Source organism: Passer domesticus, chromosome 19, assembly GCF_036417665.1.
Source record: "Passer domesticus isolate bPasDom1 chromosome 19, bPasDom1.hap1, whole genome shotgun sequence".
NCBI lineage: Eukaryota > Metazoa > Chordata > Aves > Passeriformes > Passeridae > Passer > Passer domesticus.
This window is the reverse complement of record NC_087492.1, coordinates 12767511-12788720: the sequence shown is the minus strand read 5'-3', so window position 1 is coordinate 12788720 and position 21210 is coordinate 12767511. Positions and strand designations below refer to the sequence as shown.

At 47.4% G+C, this 21210-nt stretch overlaps 1 protein-coding gene across 3 annotated transcripts; it reads right to left on the bottom strand.

The window, feature by feature from the left end:
* Positions 1–403: 403 nt before the first annotated feature.
* FKBP6 (FKBP prolyl isomerase family member 6 (inactive)) lies at positions 404–21189 on the bottom strand. Of its 3 annotated transcripts, none has more exons than XM_064394944.1 (8): positions 20731–20800; positions 17199–17288; positions 16428–16630; positions 15177–15296; positions 14018–14212; positions 13620–13729; positions 10391–10478; positions 404–542 (listed from the first exon to the last, which is right to left on the bottom strand). In XM_064394944.1, the coding sequence occupies exons 1-7, from the start codon at positions 20783–20785 to the stop codon at positions 10403–10405; spliced, it is 849 nt and encodes a 282-aa protein (XP_064251014.1). In that variant the 5' UTR covers positions 20786–20800; the 3' UTR covers positions 404–542; positions 10391–10402. The 3 variants fall into 3 exon arrangements, with proteins under 3 accessions (XP_064251014.1, XP_064251015.1, XP_064251016.1); XM_064394945.1 differs by lacking the exon at positions 20731–20800 and adding an exon at positions 18597–18846; XM_064394946.1 differs by lacking the exon at positions 14018–14212 and having other exon boundaries at positions 20731–21189.
* Between the last annotated feature and the right edge of the window lie 21 nt (positions 21190–21210).

Here is a 21210-nt window from a genome sequence, read left to right as displayed (position 1 = left end):
ACCAGTCGCCCACAAAGGGAGCCAGCTCTACAGACCCCATTCCAAATTCCAGCTCCTTCAGGCACTAATCACTCTTGCAATCACTTTTATTTGTGCAATAAATTGGCACAAGTCCTGACAGCTTTAGTGTTCAGGTTGGTTTATTTCCTCAGAACAAAAATATCAAACTTTTTTTTTTTAAGAACAACCTGTGTAAATAGAAAACTTCATGGCATCCTCTTCCCACTTACAAATTCTCTGAAAGCAGCCTGAAATCTATCTGCAAGAGGCAGGACATGAGGAAAGAGTTTTCTTCAAACAGTGTGCATGGGAGAAGAGAAGGAATTTACACAGACTCATTCCTCTCTCCAACAGCACAGATTAAATTATTCTGGAAACTGCCTCAAAACATAGCAAACAAACAAAACTTTGGGAAAATGAGGTTGTGTATAAACACTGAACCTTCAGTCTTTGAAGTAAGACAGTGTTTCTGCCCCTTTTCCAAAAACTTGTATGTGATGCTGAGATCTCCATGTGCCAAAAGGTGGACAGCTGCAACAGTCCTAGGACGACAAAGTATCACAGTCAGTGCTTCCCCAGCATCACCTGCACAATTTATTGAATTTCAGCTCTCAATGATCCATGATTACCAGCACACACCTCCAGTGGCCCTGAAAGAAACACCTAGAATTCCACAGATTAGCACAAGTGGAACAAACACAGTGAAATCCCCTCAAAATCCATTCAACTTCCTCATGAAACACTCGGAGAAAACAGAGTATTAAGTGACAAAAACTAAAAACGAGCCAGCCCCCATCAGGGAAACACCCAGAGCACTCCTTGGGCCACTTCCTTTTCTACACAGGGTCATCCATGCTTCCCATCACTTACACTTTTCCTGCTTTGGGGAAACTGAAGCCTGGATACTTACTCTGCCTTTGGGAGAAAAGTGAATCTTCTATGAGACACAGGAATTTCTCCTAAACCCAGATTCCTATTGCTTCTCCCTGTACTTCCCTGCTCCGAGCTCCTTCCTGTTGCAGGACAGGAGCACTGGAAGGCTTGGCTATCTGGCAGCATCCCAGCAATGGATCACAGAGCACCCCCAGCACTTTGGGCAATTGTTTACCTCAGCCCATCACTCGCAGTTAGGTCCTTGACAGTCTTGAAGCCCTGGCAAGGGAAATGACAATTTCCACATCCAGCAAAACTTCTTTATTTCATCTCAGCCTCCACCCATACCTTCCCTTCTTTAGGGTAACCAGAAGGAAATCTGTACCTTGGTGCAGCATCAGCTTGTTCTGGGTAAGAATCAGGACTGTTTTTAAGTGGTGATTCCTCTCTCCTCAGCTCTAAATTTGAAAGGGGAACCTCTCTGGTCACTGATCAGGACTTGGCTCACCTACCTCACCTTCTAATGGTTTCACTGACCTTTGTTGCCAAAAGCTCACCTGCTCCTCCTCCAGTGCCTCTCCCAGGTGGGCTTTCCCTCTGCTCCGGCAGAAGCGGCACCTTCACCTCCCTAGTGCTCAGACACAATTAGCACCTTCCCCTGTGTCTGGTGCCACAGGTCACATCCTGCTGTTCGTCATGTAGCTGCCAGTGGCTCCTCTCAAATACCAACACAGAAAAACTCCTACTGGAAGTATTTCCCCAATTTGTGACCACAAAAGACACCAAAGTACTGTTGGAACGTAAGCCTTGTTCCTCTCTCATCCATAGGATTACCAGCAGAAGGAAAAATAGAATAAATGAAAACCCAAGAAAATCCTTAGAAACTTTCCCCAGAACAAACCAGTATCTGTCTCCTACAGGAGCTCTGAGTAGCAAAGGATCCCATCCAAAAGGTGCATGACCTGCTCACAGCTCAGGAATACCAGAAGCCCAAACCTATTTTTATACTCTTCCAGCATCTGCATGCTACCACAGCTGGCGCAGCCAGCTCAGCTGCAGTGACCATTCCAACACATGTAAATCAAATTACTGGTAGCAAAATAGGAAAGCCTGTTCCTTAGAGGATATTGAGTTACAGGCTGCTAACCAGGAGGCAAAAAACCCCCAAGAACTGTGAGGGAAATAGCTTCTTTATAGACTAAAAGAGAAGATGAAGCATCACATGATGCTCAAAATCCACACCTCATTCATTATACATCCTTGAAAGGCACCACAGGATCATGGGATAACTGGGGCTTTGAGGAACATCAAGACCCTCCAGCCCACCCCCAATGACTCATATCCCTCTGATGATCCTGGAGCAGTGGGATCATCAGTCCATGGGCTCAGAGCCACACAGAACCCACGACAAAGGGCCACCCTGCCAGAAAACTGGGTCTGAGTCAGTACAATGTGCTTCTTACAAGGGCTGTCCCCAATTTAAAGTTTGGGATACTAAAAGCATAAAAGAGTTGAGGAACTTTTAATACTGTCAGAAACACAGGAGACTTCCAGCCTACTACAAACTGGGAGTTAGTGCACTCACCAAATCCCATGGTACAGCCTTGTTTAACAGGCCCCCCTTGTACTCCCAAACCTTCCAGAACTTTGGGGGTACACGAGGTTCCTGACACACAAGATAGCAGTTGTCAATCCAGGCTGGCAGCACTTTCCAGGAAAAGGGGGAAAGGAAGTCCAGAAAGAAGGAAAATTACTGAAGGACACTTCAGCCAATATCTTTGAAAATGAATCAGAAAAACACCTAAATAATTTCTCCAGTTCACAGCAGAATGTTCTTTCAACCAGGAGAAGGAAAGAAAGGCTTCAAGTGGGAAAAAGGAATCCTTATTCTTGATGTGCTACAGTGTTCTCTGCATTGTTAAACTAAAGCATCCTTGCTCCTCCTAAAATACAACTGACTTCCACTCTGCTCCTTATCAGTCTAATCCCATCCCCACAAAGCAGTTCCTTCACATGTTCCCAACAGGAATACTTCAAAGCTGATCACTGGGTGTTCTCATCAGCTGTTAGCTGGGGTTTGGGGTGTCTAATTTGGAGTGAGCCTGCGGCTAACTGAGGCTTCCTGTACACCAGGAAAATAAAGGATCAGACCAAGAGGTTTCTGGTTTCATGGCTGCTAATTGAAGTAATAAAGTCTTTACATGAAGCTAATTAAATAAAAATTCAAACTGAAATCCTAAAGCCATTTCAGGGAGTGTTTGATCAGTTTGTCTCTTTCATTTCCACCAAATGGCTCCACAATCAGAAGAGAAGTGGAGGGGAATCACAGGACCCAGCAGACATAGTAGCTGGAGGGGGTTCAACACCAGTGCTGCTCCTGGATGGAGTAGAACAGCACACTCCAACCAGAAGCCTGCTCCAAGATTTGTTTCCTTCACTACAGCAGGTTGGCAGCAACTCAGTCATGAAATCCAGCAAGGCACATTCAGATTTCAAAGGTCACACACAAGCCTGTTGGTCTCAGCTATTTTAACTCATCCTTTGGAACTACAAAGCTGATCATCAATTCATAGGGAGTAACGCACCAGGTCACGGGTCATTTATAATCATAATTATGATATAATTATATCACCTTTACTCTGCATTAAAGCCACAATTAACAGTTAATGCTTAAGACTTTACAATTTGTTTAAGCTGCTTTTCTGCATTAAAAAAAACCTGTGGGTGCATCTTCCCCAGCTCCCCCTTTCCTGCCTCCATCTCTAGAAGGACTGTAGGGAGGCACCAAACACAGCAGATAAAAGTTCCTGTCAAAACACGAGGAAACTGGAAAACTCAGAATTGTGCACTTAAACATTGCTCCTGCCAGTTCAGCCCTCACTGCCTCCCATGCCTTGAGGCAGTAGCTCCCAGAGTGCTGCACTGGGATAACCCTCAGTGAGAAGAGCGCTCCTCAAGGCAAGAATCCAAGAAATCAGGTTGGTGGTGGCAGTCTAGAAAGCTTTCACATCTCAGAAATTGACCTCAAAGAATATTCAGAGAAATGCAGCCTCCTCTCTTAGGGGAAACAGAACACCTCCTCTTCAATGCTTCTGTTCAGATCTAAATGGAATTTACAACTGAGCATGGAGAAGAAAGGAAGGGAAGTTGTGACTCAGTAGCCAGAAGGATAAAGCACATCCTAACACCGCAGCTCCACATGAGCCTGGCTGGGAAAGCAGATGTTATGTGCACACATCAGCAAAGAGCCAAAACCGTGAACAGCAGCTGCCTGAGAAGTGCTCTTCACTCAGAGCCTGACCAGTCCCACAGGCACTGACACTCTGGAGAAAAACCACTGCGATCACGAAGGAACAATCTCATGGACTCCACGAGAGGTCCCTGACAGGCTGCAGTGCTCTGGAGTACTGAAATGAAATTCCAGCAGCACTAGGGTGCTCTCAGCAGCTGATAACATTATGTGCTGGGCAATCACCCTGACACCAAGAGAGGAACAACACCAGCCTGTCCTGATTTATCTGGGCATGAGGCATTGCCATCCCAGGGAGATTCCTCTGAGCAGGTGACATGCCTTAGGGAGAAAATTCCCTAATTAGGGACCATTTATATGCTCTTTGTGGAAGTGGCTCTGCAGTCAGGCATTCCCTCCTCTTTTCTCTCTAAGTGCTCTTTAGGGATGTCCAGCTGTGAGGCTTCAAGTGGCCACTCCAATGGTTGAGGTGGCTGTGGATATATTCTCAGAGCATGGCAGCACACAAGCACAGACACTCACCCTCCCCACATCCAAAGTCAGAGCCCCATCACAGATGCCCAAATCCACAGAGGAAAGCGGAAGGAACAGATACGCTGCTCATCTTTTCTAGAGCCAAGCTACATAAACGTCAATTGCCACCTCAAGATCTGCACTTACACACATTTTTTCCTCAGGACACTTTTCCAAGTCAATTTACCAAGATTCTCAGCTCTGCAGAAGATCCACAGTGAGTTCCAAGAGCTGCATGTATGCTAGATAGACACTCTGTAGCAGGAGGAATTCTCCAGAGATCTGTAACAAGTCTTGACTCCAAAGGCCCTGAATGCTGATGACATGCACTACCATTCCAAACCTAAGTGATGGAAGGAAGAGCTGTGAAGTCTGCTTAGATCTGGGATTAGACAAGGATACATAAAGCAAGAAGAAAGAACATAAAGCAGAGCTCTTGCCCAAGCACACCTTAAAAAAAAAAACAAAACAACCCAAACCCTTAAAACAGCACCCAACCAAAGGCAACAAAAGTTTTTGTCCAGAGAGCAAGAGGTCTCATAAGAGAAATGACCATGGGAAGGTGAAAGAAGTGATGAACTCTTCAACACACACTTCTGGCCCAGGAAGGACTTCACCCAGCAAGTGGGGGCTGAAACTGATCCTCAGAGCATCTCTCAGTCATTCAAGTGCTCAGATAACCTCTATGACAATAATGTTCAGCATTCTATGGAATCAACAGCCCCTGATAAAGCAGGGTGGGCTGCACAAGAGGCACAGTAAGGTCATGTCTATCCTTACTGGAAATAACTCTTGAGCTCTGCAAACCAACTCTCAACAGTGCCAAGACACTCCCTGCATCTGAAGCAAAAAGACTTTCCAAAAGCTCATTCCCTAAATATGGAGCCCTTGTGGGGACTTCCTGGTGCTGACAGCCAAAACCATCACCTGCTGTCAAAGTGTGGCTGCCACACAGCCGCTAGTGTCCAGATGCTGTTCCAGCAGGGATACAGCCCCCAATTCCATCAGGTGCTCTGTGCTGCTGATGATGGAAAAGACAGTCCAATATGGAGCAGCTGAGGGAGCTGGGAAAGACACTCCAATATGGAGCAGCCTGGAGAAAAGGAGGCTCGGGGGGCACCTTCCAGCTCTGCACAGCTCCTGACAGGAGGGGGCAGCCAGGTGGGGGTCGGGCTCTGCTCCCAGGGAACAGGGACAGGGCAAGAAGGAAGAGCCTCAAACTGTGCCAGGGGAAGTTTAGTTTGGATATTCTGGACTTTTTTTTCACAGGATGGTTGGCCAGGCACTGACACAACTGCCCAGGTCAGCTGTAGAGTGTCCATCCCTGGAGGGGTTTAAGAGATGTGCGGATGTGGCACTTTGGGACACGGGTTAGAGGCGGTCTTGGCAGTGCTGGGGAAACAGGTGGACTCTGTGATCTTAGAGGGCTTTTCCAACCTTAACAACTCTGTGATTCAGTGATTCCACTGAGGTGCCCTGTGCTGCGGAGGAAATTGTTAAATCTGGTGGTGGAGGATTGAAGGACAGGCACAGTGGGACACTGGGATATTGCACAGGTCTCTGTCCTTTCCATTTCACATCACTTTGTGGCTTCTAAATCCTGGCCAGACCTCCCAGTCTGGGCAAAGCCAGACCTAGCGCATCCAGACCCATATCCAGTATGTCGCCTAGGAAAGCATATCAGGGATCCCTAAAACCAGGTGCCACAGTAATTTCTTCAGTTTCCAGAAGAGATCAGAGCACAGGATCCTTCCAGAGAGGTATTATAGTTACTACTGCAGGCAGGAACTGCAGAAATCCTCAGAAGAAAATGCAAGATGCTAGAAGAGGAGAGAGCTGGAAGGAAAACAACCTAATTAAAGCCTTTCTCCTTCCTTTGCTTAACAAGGAGAATGCTTAATTAAGTCCTACTTCAAGCCTTCCCCCTCACCTGGCAAGGCTCAGCAGAAAGCAGATTTAACAATTTCCTCCGCCGCACAGGACACCTCAGTGGGACAGGAATTTGCATATTCTAAATGAGCAGTGAATCACTGGTTCTCTGTTGTTCAGCCACAGTGGGGAGGGACAAAATCAGCAGGAGGGACATTTCAGCTCTGCTCAGGAATAAGAGAGAGCAGGAGGGGAAGAAGCAAGTTGCTGTTTATCCCAAGTCTGGAGCTTTCCCAAGGCAGAAGTTTGATTGTGTTATGCACAGCCTTCTCAGTTTATTTGCAACTCTCCTGCAGCTTAGTAGGTCAGTTCAACCGGCAACTGTTGCTGATTTTAAGCCCAATTATAGTCATTTCTACCTGGTGACACAGCCTCAGTTCTGAAGCCAATTCTCACCATTAATGCCTCCAGAATTGGTAGAACTTGCTATTCACGGCAATAACCAGTTTGACCTCAAAGTTACTGTTTCCTGTCATAATTTCAGTCTTGTTTGTTTTCACTGGAACATCTCCCTGTGTGTTCCAAAATCCTGGGACCACTTCTCCTGTGTACTGAGCTGAGGTACATATTAGAGACAAGATTTCAACTCTGGCTCATCTATAAATGAAAATAAGAGTGCCGAGACTCATCCTCCTGGGACAGAACTATCACCAAGGACCCTCTACTAGAATCCAGACATTCCTAGGGAAGTTGGCCCCAGTCCTCATGATTTAGTTCTCTTATGAGAGAGAGTCCACAGCAACACAACAATGGGAAAGTTCTTTTTTTTTCCTGATAGGTCTTTCAATCAAAACAAAAAGTTCCAAAAAGCCAGAGGCCTCAGCCCACCATTCTGCAGTTTAGGGGACACCAAGGAGGACTTCAAGCTCTGCACATCCCAGGAAATTAGGCTCTACATACCTGCACCACACAAAGGAAACAGAGACAGATAAATAAACCAAACCCTCAGAGGGGCCAGCTTGAGACCCAAGACATTTAGAAGGAACTGCAGCAGGATGGATTTAAAAAGGAGTTTGTGCTTCTGTCTCCCTCTGAGTACTTCTGAATTCCCCCAAGAAGCACCACAAGCAGCCTTGCATTTTGCCAAAGGGAAGATCTATTCTGACCCAAAATTCCATTGAAAAGGTAGGAAATGTGTTCTGAGCAAGATGTTTGTGGCAATTAGAAGAACTAGGCTCTACAGCTGGCAGGGGATACAAAAATCATGGAATAGTCTGGGTTGGAGAGGACCTTAAAAACCATTGGTTTCACACCCTGCCATGGACAGGGCTATTTTCCACTAGACCAGGGTGCTCAGAACCACATCCAGCCCGGCCTTGAACACTTCCAGAGATGGCACAGCTCCAGTTCCTCTGGGCAACCTGTGCCAGCCTCTCACCACTCTCAGTGGTAGGAAAGTTCCTCACCCTCATAGGAGGAAAGAATTTCCTTCCTATATCCAATCTGAATCTTCCCTCTTAAAGTCCTTAAAGCTTAAAATCATTCGCCCTTGTCTTATCACTACAAAATCCCTTGCAAAAATATCAGGCAGAAGGAAGATGTTCAGGTACACCCAGGTTTGACTGTAATTATACAAAACAGCCGTGGATTATTCAGTACAGAGAAATTAACTGTGCTCCTGGAACACAGCAGGGTTCAGCAAAGGCATAGCAGTCTCAGCTTGGAAAGAGCTCTGAAGCAAGGGATGGATGCAGCATGTTCAAGAGGGAAGAGATACTACTATTACAGCTCTGAGCCACTCAGGAGCTGGACCACAGGTCAGCTCAGTGCTCCACAAGCACCTGTCAACTGGTATATAAGGAGTTTTTCTGTAACTTTTACGATTCCACTGGTCCATTAACCACAGACTGCAGACAGCATTTCCAGCCATCTCTTCACTCAGTGTCTAAGAGAACAGATGAAGCGGGCCTGCCAAACTGCCCCAGTACAGCCTGTACCCTAAACTTAATTGGTACGAAGCTGTTGGAAAGCATTAAAGAATGTGCTGCCTCAATTCGGACTAATTCCCAGAGTCTTTGACAGGGAGCAGGAGCTCCTGCTGGATCTGCTTTGCTCCTCTCTGAATGTATAATGAAGTTTTAAAGCAGCAGCCCAACCTTCAGCTCACACAGGGTCCTGCAGGAACCTCCTCCAGCAAAGGACTTCTTTTGCCATGAATGAATAGTAGATTTTTGTTTGGGCCTCAGTGATTTATGTTCATCTGGGAGACTTAATTTCCTTTTAATGCTGCAACAAAAATCAACTTCAAGGAAGCTTGGAAATATTTTTGACTGACAGCTGTCCATCAGCTGTGTAAGGTGGGACAACTCCACACACAGGAGTCAGTGGATAAATTGGCTGGTAAGCAGTTCAGCCCAGCACTTAAGCTTGCCTACAGGACAGATTTTGCCCTTTTCCTTTGTACTTCTCAGTCTCCTCTAACCAAAATCACTGGTTTTACTTACACCAGATGTGTGGAAATCGGCATCTTCACAAGATGCTCTCTGGGAAACAAGTAGCCACATAACCTTCCTGACAATCACCCTGACTCCCACCACAAACCAGGCCCAGGTGATCCCAGATGCTCACAAGAGCTTCCCTGGTCAGACACCACCAGGGATGAGACCCAAGGTCCCATATGCTTCCAAACTGCAACTTCCTGAAACACAGCAAGTGGAAAATCAGAGCCTCTTGCCAAATCTAGAGCCACAGACTTTCTGCACAAGACCTCATCAGTCTTACATCCCCTCTCAGAGCTCCTTTCCTGGGGGCAGGCACCTGCTAACACACTTAGTAAGTCCCATCCCAAACCCAGGGCAGGATCAGTTGTGCTTTGAGGTCACATGCCCAGCTTGGACCGGAGCACAGGGGCAGCAGGAAGGGTAAAGACTCTATAAGGAGTCATGTCCAGTCAGGAGAAGGCTGTGTTCCTTCAGGAAGCAGCATTCAATCCAATCTCTTCCTCAAATACTGCCTTACCTTCCTCACAAGCACAAAGAGACAACCTTAAAACACCAGAGCTGATGGAAAGTCTGCCAATATTCATTTTCTGCTAGCAAAAGGTACTGTCTGTATTGCAGGAGAGACGACAGCAGCAAACTGATGACCCTGAGCTGGGGATGGTTCATGACAGAAGGATTTTGTCATTTTCCAGAATTCTTTCCCTAGGGTTTCCCCCAAAGCAAGAGACCAGAAAAGATTTCTGCTCCTGCTTGCACGCCCCTGAAGATTTTGAGGAAAAAAAGAAGGATCAAAGATCCTTTGTGCATTTATAAACCTGTCAATTTTGCTAGAAGATTTAAGGCTTTAAAGAGTCCAAAACATCTACTTGGAAATTTTCTATCCAAACAGACTTTTTTAATACTTAAAAAAACCACCAGAAATAAAATATTTAGATTTTTCTGAAGTGAGGCATTCCAACAGCTCCAGAGAGAAGTGCTGGAGGGGAGGAGGAAATCCAATTTTTAAGTTTGACAGGAATTTTCTTCCCCCCCACCCCCCCTTCTTTTAATTGGCAGAGAAACAAGACTAAAGAGCTATTTCAGCCCCTGGCTCTGACCAGGAATAGCTGGGATGAGCAGCACAGGAAACAAGCCAAACTTACTCAACTGCTGCCAGTTTCAGGTCTCTGTCCCACACATGCTTTGCCTCACAGGAAAGATTCTTCAAGGTGACGATGCAGCAGTATTCCACCCCACCATCCTGCCCTTCTTCTCCACACACTCCCACCACTTTCCATTCTGCCTCCAAAAGCCCACCCCACAGAAGAGAAGCAGGTTCCCCACCTGAGAACACTACAGGTATCACAGATTTTGTTAGAGTTCACCCTTTTCAAAACCTGGTTACCTTGATTTCTTCTCAGCCATAAGAATTGAGAGGGTCAAACATCTGGCAGCACATTTCTTTCTCCATTTCCATGTACTCCTTGTAGTATCTGCAAAGTAGAGCACGGGATGGCGTCAGGGGCTGGAGACTGTCTGTGCCACCCTCAGTGTCACAATCTGAAAATAACGTCATTTTCTGGACATAAATAAATTAACATAATGGAAAATTGTGCTGGCAGCAGAGACACAGCTCCTCCAAGCCCTTCTTTCTGCAACGTCAGGGAAAGAGAGCTGGAAATGTCATGCCTCACCCCCAGACCTTGGATCTCTGCTCTGTTTGGGACTAATTAGATCACCTGCCTTCTGTGAGACAGGTGCTTTCTACACTAGTTCTGGAAACACGGGGCAGTGAGGAGGAAGCCCACCTGTGTGCTGTAGGATACTTTTGTGTATCTTTATGAAAGTTCTTTTAGCACCCAGGGGACACTGTTCAACAACCATACAGCAGGATATCTACCATGGATATAGGATCTGGGCAGAGGATGGGAAGGAGACAGCAGGGAATTGTATCTGGACTAAGTGAATGACAAGCAGATGTATCCTCCTCTGTTCTCTCTTCCTTGCCAATGTGAAAGGATGGCAAAAGCTACGCAGTCTGCCCCATGTGAACCTCTCCAAGCACAGCATCCTCTGCTCACTGTGCTCTCACCTCACTGGTAAGGAATCCCTGAGCTGCAGGCTGACTCAGTTTAGGAACACTGTTCCAAGGATCAGTGGCTGCCCATGAGTTCTGCTTTCCTGCATCTGCTGCCATATAAGGCCAAAAGCGAAGGGTTTTGTGCAACATACTAGAACCAGCCCCAGTGGGAGGCTGGCTCGGGTTCTCTCAGCCCCAGCCCTCAGCACCCTTGGGGCCCAGATCCTCAGAGGGTACGAAATCCCAGCACAACAAATCTCTCTGGGTAAATCTCACAGTTGCTGACCAAGCATGCCCACCTGTAGCTGGCACATTTCCACACCTATGACAGCAGGAAATCCAGGAGCCCCTTGTTTGGAGGAACAGATTAATGCCAGATATTGGAAGAACCATTGTTCATTCTGGTTTTGATGCAATGTAAGCCTTCCAATAGAATTCCTAGATCCAGCAGCAGAATTTGCACCAAATCCACCACAGCTGGAACTAGACACATTCTATATAGCTCTCACCCTGGATTCTGCCTGTTGTTCTCCAGAGGATTTTGCCAAGAACCTGTTTCAGCCAGTAAACAGATGCATTCCAAAGTTTTGTTTTAGACAGCAAAAGGGAGCTTGCTGATTATCACACAACATAGCTTTTAACAAAGTATAAATGTACTCAGGAAGTGAAAAGCCACTAAGAACAAGATTTTGATTCATATTCTATTTCTGAAGCATTTGTCAGATCACACTACAAGTTCTCAGGCAAGGGCAGGCTGGTAACATTACACATCTAGCCGGAGGCAAGGCCTCATTAACAACACCCAGTAACACTTGTTTCATCTGTTTCACACTAATTCCACTCTTTGTCACAGGCAGAAGACCTCTCCTGCAGTGCTGCCTCCAGCATCAGGAACACATACAGCTGCTGGAGCAAGTCCAGAGGAGGCCATGGAGATGCTCCAAAGGTTGGAGCCCCTCTGCTCTGAAGACAGGCTGGAAGAGCAAGGGTGTTCACCTGGAAAGAACTCCAGGAAGACCTCAGAATCCCTTCCTCTGCTTAAAGGGGCTCCAGGAGAGCTGGAGATAGACTTTGGACAAGGACAAGAGGGAATGGCTTCTTGCTGCCAGAGGGCAAGGTTAGATGGGATACTGGAAAAAAATTCTTCCCTGTGAGAGTGGGGAAGCCCTGGCACAGGTTGCCCAGAGTGGCTGCCCCATCCCTGAAATGTTAAAGGCCAGGCTGAACAGGCACCCTGGTATGATGAAAAGAGTCTTTGCCCATGACAGTGGAATGAGCTTTAAGGTCCCTTCCAACCCAAGCCACTGCATGGTTAAAAGCAAAAAGTACACCAGTTTTAACAGGCAGCGAAGCAGAACTCCAGGACAACAGTGGTTTAACGTGCACTCAATTCTGACACACACAAACTCACTGAACGTGCTGCTCTCTAGAGAGCTGGAGCTGACAAAGGCAGAAATGCCTTGTTGCTTCCTGGCCACAGCACCTAAACACCATTAGCAAAATTTCTCTTTTATCTACCAACATATTTCAAACAAATCTAAGTGAGTACATGAGGCTTCTAGAATCAGGCCTTTAGCACTATACATGTACTAGCCTCCAGGAGCAGCCAGCCAGATCTAGTTTAGAACTCCCCACCCTCAGTGGACGATTTGGTAGCTCCATACCCAGTGGGAGATCAGGATGAATACAAGAGATTAATTTAAAATTTCCAGACCAGCAGCTAATACTGCCTTCAAGCTCTTTGTACTTCAGAAGTAACAGAATAAATTTGCAGACTTGGTGTTATGACAGACTATTAAAGACAATGTGAATACACAGGACAGAACAGCCCTCTAACATATCCCCTGGCAAAAGGCATTCAGCCCACCAGAATGGCTTTTCCAGCAGCACCAACCACTCTTTTTAGGTGTTACTGCTACCTTTCTGCAAGTGCCTAGCACTGACATACAGAAGAGGGTTGGTATTCAAGGGCTGCTTTGTTAGCTCCAGAGCTGAGGACAGCATTGCTCCTGTCTCAGTAAACAGGGCCAGGAGGACAGCATACACTTTTGGGAAAAAGCTAATGCTTTTGGCAATTTCAAAGGAAGCACACCATGAAGGCACAGACAAGCATTAGTCATGTTTTGGTGGGGTGGGGCATGACTAAAGATGTCAGGATAGTCCTGAACTCAGCCTGTGGGGAAAGGGAGAGTTAATCTTCAGGGATGTTCATTTATTAGCTCCAAGATGGCAAGAAATTAACTTTTAATGAATTTCACTGGATTTGAGGTATTTTAGTATACCCCACATCCCTGTCCTCACCCTGATCTACTCAGAAGTCGTGAAACATACATTCCACCAAACAAATACATGGAAAGGGTGGGTGCTCTGAGCTCCTCACTTGCAGCTTCTGGGCCTGAAAAATGTTTCAAGCTGTTTTCTCCACATGTGTTTTCCCAAGTCAATTATTAACCCAACAGTTTGGGTTTTTTTGAATATTTTAAATATTTTGAATGGGTATTACAGCCTGTACAAACACTCTCTCTTCTGCAGGTACGGAAAGGAGGGCTCTCACCTTGCTAACTTCTTCAGCTCATTGTTGATATCACGGTTGAAGGGCTGGATGCACTGAGCTCTAGCCAGGAAATCCCGGGATTTGCTGTACTCCCTCATGTAGAGACAAGCCTGTCATGGAAAGAAATTAGATGCATCACAAGATAAATACAGACCCACTGCCTTTCTTCAGGCCTCATGCCAAAACAAACTTTCCTGCGACAGAGAAAAGTAATTCAGGAACACTCCAGGAAAAGCTCCATGTGACACATTTCCAGAGAGCCAGACTTTCCAAAAGGGCAGATGTAGACAAACCACCTTGACTACTACCACAGCCCAGAATTCAGAGAGTCTCCTCAGTTCACTCTGGGCTCCCTCCACAGCCAGGCTGGGATGTTCCATGATGAGTTATTTGCCCACCTGGCCACACCTGAACAGCGCTTTGGCATTTCCTGGGTCCATCTCCAAGGCTAACTCCCCGTATTTCAAAGCTCGGTCAGCACGTTCCAGTTTCAGGTAGGTGAGTGAGAGATTCAGGAACAGCAGCAGTTTGGAAGCGTTGATCTGGCTCTGCTCTGCCTTACTGGAAGAGCTGCGACCCAGGATGGAGAGTGCCTGAGCAGAGGGAAAACCAGCCAGTGCACAACAAATCCATCATGGAAACTGAGAAATCCATCTCATCCAACAGCTACACCCATATTTCTGTTCACCTAGGTCACTAAAAAGTAGTAACAATCAAAACTCTAAATACAGGACATGGCATTTTCAGCATGACTAGTCATGCTGACCATATGACCACAGGTTTAGAAACTTACCATGAAAAGCAGAAGAATCAAAAAAAAGGACCCAGGACTCAGATCTAATATGGATATCTTACAGGATAAATATGGATACCTTCCAGGGAAGAAGGCAAGTCAAATTACTTTTGTTTCAAAAATCCAAGCAAAAGCAACTTTGAATCACCTCTGCTACCTCTGAAAAAGTAGCAGATGCCTTCCAGCTTGAGAATAACTGAGCATTTACCCTGCCGGGAGAGGGAGCTGAAGAGGCTCAGACTGGGAAAAAGGATTAGAGGGGATCACCTTCTCACTCTCTACAATTCCTGGACAAGAAGGTGCAGCCAGATGGGGATCAGGCTCTGTTCCCAGGTAGCTGGACAAGATAAACAGCCTGAAGTCGCAGCACAGGAGGTTCAGGTTGGATACAATTTCTCACTGAAATTGTTGTCCAGCCCTGACATAGAGGCTGTTCAGGGCAGTGGTGGAATCCCAACCCCTGGAGGGACTTAACAGCCCTGTGGATGTGGCACTTGTGGACATGGGTTAGTGGTGGCCTTGGCAGTGCTGGGGAACAGTTGGACTTGGTGGTCTCAGAGAGCTTTTCCAGCCAAAATGATTCTGTGACAATGCCTTCATTTACCACTGCTGCTCACACAAAACCAGGTGTGCAAGCCCTGTTCTGAAGTAACAAACTGTGCCTGGAAAATACCATAAAGTTACTTGATTTCTAACCTGTACCTGCTGTGGTAAGCTAACCCAAGCTTTTCCAAAGCACACCCCACATTTTCCTGGTGCCATACCCTCTTGTATCTGTCTTTGGCAATCTTGAAGCGCTGCTTATAGAAGAAGTAGTTGCCAAACTCTCTCTCTGTGGCTGCCACTTTCAACACCTTTTCCAAAGGAAGTCTCTCCCGCTGTTCCTGTGTGAAGAAATATCTGAATTTCAGCTCAAACTAAAGAAAACAGGCAGAGAACTCAGACTCAGTCGTGAACAGCCGCTCCTATTCACAAAGTAGAAGCCAGGTCCTTACCAGAGCCAGGCAACCACCATGTGGTATCTCCCTAGCCAGGCTGAAACATTACAGTGTTCTTGTGCTGATTATTCCCAGTAAAGAGGTCAGGAAGCTCCTCAGGCCTAAAGTGGGACTGAAAAAAGGCAGGAATGTGTTCTTAAAACCCGCCCAACTTCTTCAGCACACAGCTGAGTTAACACAAATGCTGCCACTGGCACAAAGCTTCTTGTTCCATTGCTCTAATTGCCCTCAGGCCAGCCTGACACTCCCAAAGACACCAAACAGCAAACAAAAATCCCAACAATCATTAAAAAAAAAAAAAAAGAAAAATGGAGGGACAGGCTTTCTTCCGTGTCTGCAAGCTGAAACCAGCCTATAGAGAGAGGTCAGTCAGCCAAAATGGGTGGGCAAGGAAGGAGCACAACAAGCGTGGTTTCCTCACAGGGCTCCAGGGGAAAATTTACCTGTGCAGGGGCTGGAGGGGCTCTCCCCTTAGCTTCTGCTTCCACTCACCCACAACCACAGCCCAAAGCCCTTGACATGAAAAGGTGAATTAACAATAGCACTGTAACTGACCAGGAAGGAAAAAAGAGGGAGCACTTGGGAGAGGAGCCAAGAGGCAGAGACAAAGAGCTGGTGGGACATTGGGACACTGCAGACTGAAGATGATTGTTACAGTCAGCTCCTTACTGTTCCTTAAAGAAATTCCTGGAAGTTGGTGCCCTCTAGTGCAACCATACCAGAGGTTTCCACTAAAACTAAAAATAAATGGGAGCCATTCCACTGACTCCATTCAGCACAGAGGAGCAAAGGCAGATCCTGCCTTCTCCCTCTGCACGGGAGGGCAAACAGAGGGAGGCATGGAGGGACACAAAGGGCAGGCATGTGGATCAGAGCAGAGCTGTGAGCCCAGGGACTAGATACTTGCACCAGCATTCACCTGAACACATGTAACACACAAGCCACAGCAACTGTGAGACAGGACAATGAGGGCTCATCCGCCAGATTTCAGTCTCAAGCCTTATTAAAGGAACTCACGTAAGTCAATTCAAAGAAGGCGTCACACTCCTCTGAGTCTATGAAGTCCAACACCTCCACCTTGAAGAGGACCGTGGTGTTTGGGGGGATGGAGGGAGGACAGCCCCGCTGGCCATAGGCGTATTCTGGAGTGAGGACGAACAGCGCAGCCTCTCCTTTGGTCATAGACAGCAGCCCGATCTCCAGCCCCCACACTGTGATGTCTGTCACAACGAGGGGTGGGACAGGTGAGGTTCATGAACACCAACACCCTCACACACCAAACAATGACTTCTCCTTAAGCCTGAAGGAAAAAAAAATCCCTGGGAGCTCCTGTCTCAGCAACTACAACAGCCAGTTGCTCCAGAAGGGGATCATCAGGGGTACTGCTGCTGTGGGACTGAGCACGTGGCATTGCAAATCCAGTGGGATGAATTGGAAGGGGCTTTAGAGATCATCTAGTCTAAGCCCTGCCACAGTCAGGAACACCTTCCACTTGCTTAAAGGCCTGTCCAGCCTGGAAAACATAATCTCTTCTCAAGAGATTTAAAACTGCCTGAGGGCAGGTAGGAAACGCCTCCCTACCACTCGAAGGCAGAAGGTAAGCAGGTCCAGATTCCATCTCCCATGTGAACCAGGAGGATCTTGGACTCCATGAACAAGTGTTAAAGGCTTCAAAAACCTAAAGACATCAAACAGCATTTAAACTGAAATGCCTTAATACAACCCCAGGGCCCAAAATGCCTTAATACAATCCCAAGCCCCAGGACAAAGTTTGTGGCTCAAACCTACCTTTCCCAAGTTTCATCAGCCTTGGATACTTGCTGTTCCCATTTGAACAGAAGAGCTTATTCCAATTTCCCAGGTACCCAGAGTACTTCACTGTACAGCACGAGCGAGGAGTGGGGAGAAGTGAAAAGCAAGAGGTTGATTTCATATCCCATAACAGCATATCAGGAGCACACCAGGAGTTGTAATCACACAGTTATCCTGCTTCTCCTTTTCTGTTCTGCTATAGAACAGCAGAGGCAGCAAAACCCCTTCTGTTTTACACCAAAAACCTGGTCATATCCAAGCAGCCAACTGCTGTGTGTTTTAGCATCATTCCCAGACACAGCCCTGACCTATTTAAGACGTGTGATTTTGCACTTTTAAGAACTGGAAACTTCAACTGAGCAAATTAAAATGCCCCAGTTATATGCAGAAATATTTAAAAAGAATTCCCTAACCAAAGCTGGAGCTGTGGGAAGAACAACAAGGGGGGAAATGTACCGCTACCCCAAGCATCTGTAACTCCAGTTCTGTCTCAGAAAACACACTGTAATGGGCCTCTCTTGACACATCACTAGGGCCCTGCACTTCAGGAACCACTTCCAACTTCAAACTTCTCTGTGAGCACAGGTGGGCCCTAGAAATTGTTCATTCCTCAAGGTCAAGATGCCTTTTCATTTAATGTGTCAGCCACAAGAAGTTAAACAGGATATCCCAAGTGTTAAAATACTGATAAGGAGAGGAGACAGTCTCTGAAACAGACATATACCGCAGTATAATATCAGCGCTTTTAAGTCCTCATTGTGGTCTTTGCCAGCCACCAGAATGTCAACATTAGAGTCTTGGGGGATTTTTCCCAACAGGCTCTGCCCTGTTTCACTTAGCACCTACTTCAGGTCCAGCCACACAGACCAAACCTCACGCAGAGACACAGGTGGCACAGATAAGCACCAGATCCTCACTCCAGCCCACACTTCCACGGATTTTCACATTCTTAGTCCTGCTGAACACAGGCTAAACTAAACAATTCCTATTTAAAAGCTGCTCAGGAGATGGCTACTGGTGCCTGAACTACCAGTGAATTCAGGCACATTACTGCAGAGCACCCGCCCAGGCAGCCAGGCTGAGCTCAGGCAGCCTCGCTCCAGGACACCAGCCCTGGAGAATCATGGAATGGTTTGGGTTGGAAAGGACCTTGAAGATTATCCAGTCCAACCCCCTGCCCATGAGCAGGAACACCTTCCACTAAAGCAGGTTGCCTCAGCATGGCCTTGAACATTTCCAGGAATGGGGCAACCACAGCTTCCTCAGGCAACTTGTGCCAGAGAGTTGGGACATCCCTAACAAGAGTGTTCAGCCCTGGCCGCGGGACCTCTCAGAGCCCACAGGAGGCTCCGGAGGCCCCAGAGCCGGCTCTACCTGCCACGGAGGCGGATGGGGGCACGGGCTGCCCGGTGCCGGGGCGCAGCTGCTCCTTGCGCACCCCTCCATCGCCGGTCAGATCCTGCAGGGGTTGGAGAGACTCCGAGGCCAGAGACAAAGAGGGGGTGGGGGTCGGGGTCGGGGTCGGGGCCGGGGCCGGGGCCGGGGCCGGGGCCGGGGCCGGGGCCCGCCGCCCAGCCCCTCGCCCCTCGCGGCCGGCGCCGCCCGCCATCATGGCCGCGCCGCCAAGCACCGCCCTCCAAGAGTGGCGCCCGCAGCCAATCACGCTCCGAGCAGCGGCCCCGGCCTAACGCGCAGCTTTAGAGCCACGCGGGAATGAACACGCCGCTGCGCAGGACCAATGGAAGGCGGAACGTCACGGAGCGCCGCGGGGCACGCTGGGGGATGTAGTCCGCGGTCTGCACTGCCTTCCGCATTTCGTTGGAACAAAACCCCCGAACCAACCCAAAATTCAAAAACCAAAACCAAACCCACAAAAACAGCATCAGAAAAACCCAACCAAACAACTATAGGAAAAAAAAAAAAAACAAAAAACCCCAAAAACCCAAACCAAAACCCAGTCAAACAAAAACCCAAACCAAAGGGAAAACAAAACCAAAAACACTCCCACCACCAACCAACCAACACACCAAACAAACAAAACCAAAACCAAACAAAACCCCCAAACAAAACAAAACAAAACAAAACCAACTCCCCACAAAAGCAAACAAAACCAAAACAACAAACCCAAACAAAACAAAAAACCTAAACACACACACAAAACCAAAACAACAACAACAAACAAACAAAAAAAACCCAACAACCAACCAAAAACCACCACATGCAAAAAAAAAAAAAAATCCAAATTGGTTTGGAACAAGTTGGTAAGTTTGGCCTTCTTCAGGCACTTGAAATGGTATAAACACAAAACTAATAAGAATGCAAAATAACTGCAGAAAGAAACCCACATTCTTGTGAATTTTTGAGATCACCACAAAAGAACATAAACCCAAATTTTTTATATTCACAGAAGGAAGAAGGGAGGTCCCCACAGCCTGTCCCCAGCCCCCCTTTGGCGAGAAGGTGCTTCATCCTCTGCTCTGCTGTGTCTCAAAGACCTTCAGTGTAAGGCTGGGTGACAGCCCCAGGGTGATCCTTCTGTCACCACATTCCCGAAGTTGGACATTCCTCAGGGAGAAGCCAGGACCATCCCCAGCTCCCTGGGAGATGCTAAGAGGGAAGCCAGGGGATGGAATCATGATAGGATTTGTATGAGGGATGCTCATAAGCCAAACACATCCATGAACCAGGAGTTATTATATGAGAAACTATATTTTTTCATAATCAGACAAAATAATTCCTTGTGCCTTGCCCCACAAAGTTAGAGCACTGTTTGGTTCTTTCTTTTTTTCTGAAAGCATAACAGGTTTTCACCACATCACAAAAAACCCACCGGTTTAACAAAAAGAAAAGGAAATTGTAATTAATAGCAAAATTGACCTAGTTGATAATATCTTAAAGTCAAGTTATCTTAGCTGATAACAACATGCTTTGTTGAGAACATTCTCTCTGTTGCTGTGGGGATAAGGGAAATCCCACGGGGACTTGGAGACCCTGGCTGCTGTGGGAAGCCAACACAGCCAGCTCTTCTCTTGCTCCTGCCCTTCGTGTGCAGCGAGTGCTCATGCAGGGCTTCAGACAGCCCTTCCCGGGTGTGCAGGGACAGGACAGAGGGACAAAAGCCTGCCTGGCTTTCCCTGGGAGCAGGAACATCCCAAAGGGGCTGAGGCTGCAGGAGGGGAGCCATTGGGGTCCATCCTGAGGAGGAGCTACCTTGTCTGACTGGGTCCCATCAGCTTGACCAGGAGAAGTCGATGAAAGTCGGTCAGGTCCTTGAGCAGCCTTGGGGCTGTAAGCATTCACTGGGGAGCCCCTTCAATGCCCCAGCGCCCTCTGGAGGAAGAACCTTTTCCTCATACCAAACTAAACCTTCCCTGACAGTGACAGAGCCCCAGCCATTCCTCCAGATCCTGTCACTAGAGATTCTTACATCCTTTGATTGTTCGGGAGCAAGATGACTGATCCCGAGCACCCACTGCTAACCCTTCCGACCCTGCAAAGCAGCTCTCACCTGTTCCTGGATCCAGGTGTCCCTGGAGCTGGTCATGCTGGAGTGACTGATCCATCACACCAGATGGTTCGGGGACAGTTTCAAAGCCATGTCCAGGTTGCTGGGATACTGCCTTATAGAGGCTGTTCTGGGTATCCTTTACCCCCATGTACAGCTCTGAGCTTCCCAGAGCAGATCTCTCTTTCTCAGAGCAGATCCCTTTCCTGGAGCAGACCCCTCTTTCCAGGGCTGGGCATTCTTTGCTATGTTTGAGTGCTGCATGAACATCACCAAAGTCTGCAGCAAATCCCCACCAACCCATCACCCACAGGGTACCACAGGGTCTAACAATCAGTAGTAATGTCAGTGTGCTTCCACATGCAGGGACCGGATGGGGTGTCCAGGGCTAGTGACCACAGTCACTGGGGTGATAGAGGTGGCTGGGGTGGCTGGGGTAACCAAGATGGTCAAGGTGATTGGTTGGTCAGGGTGGCTGGGATC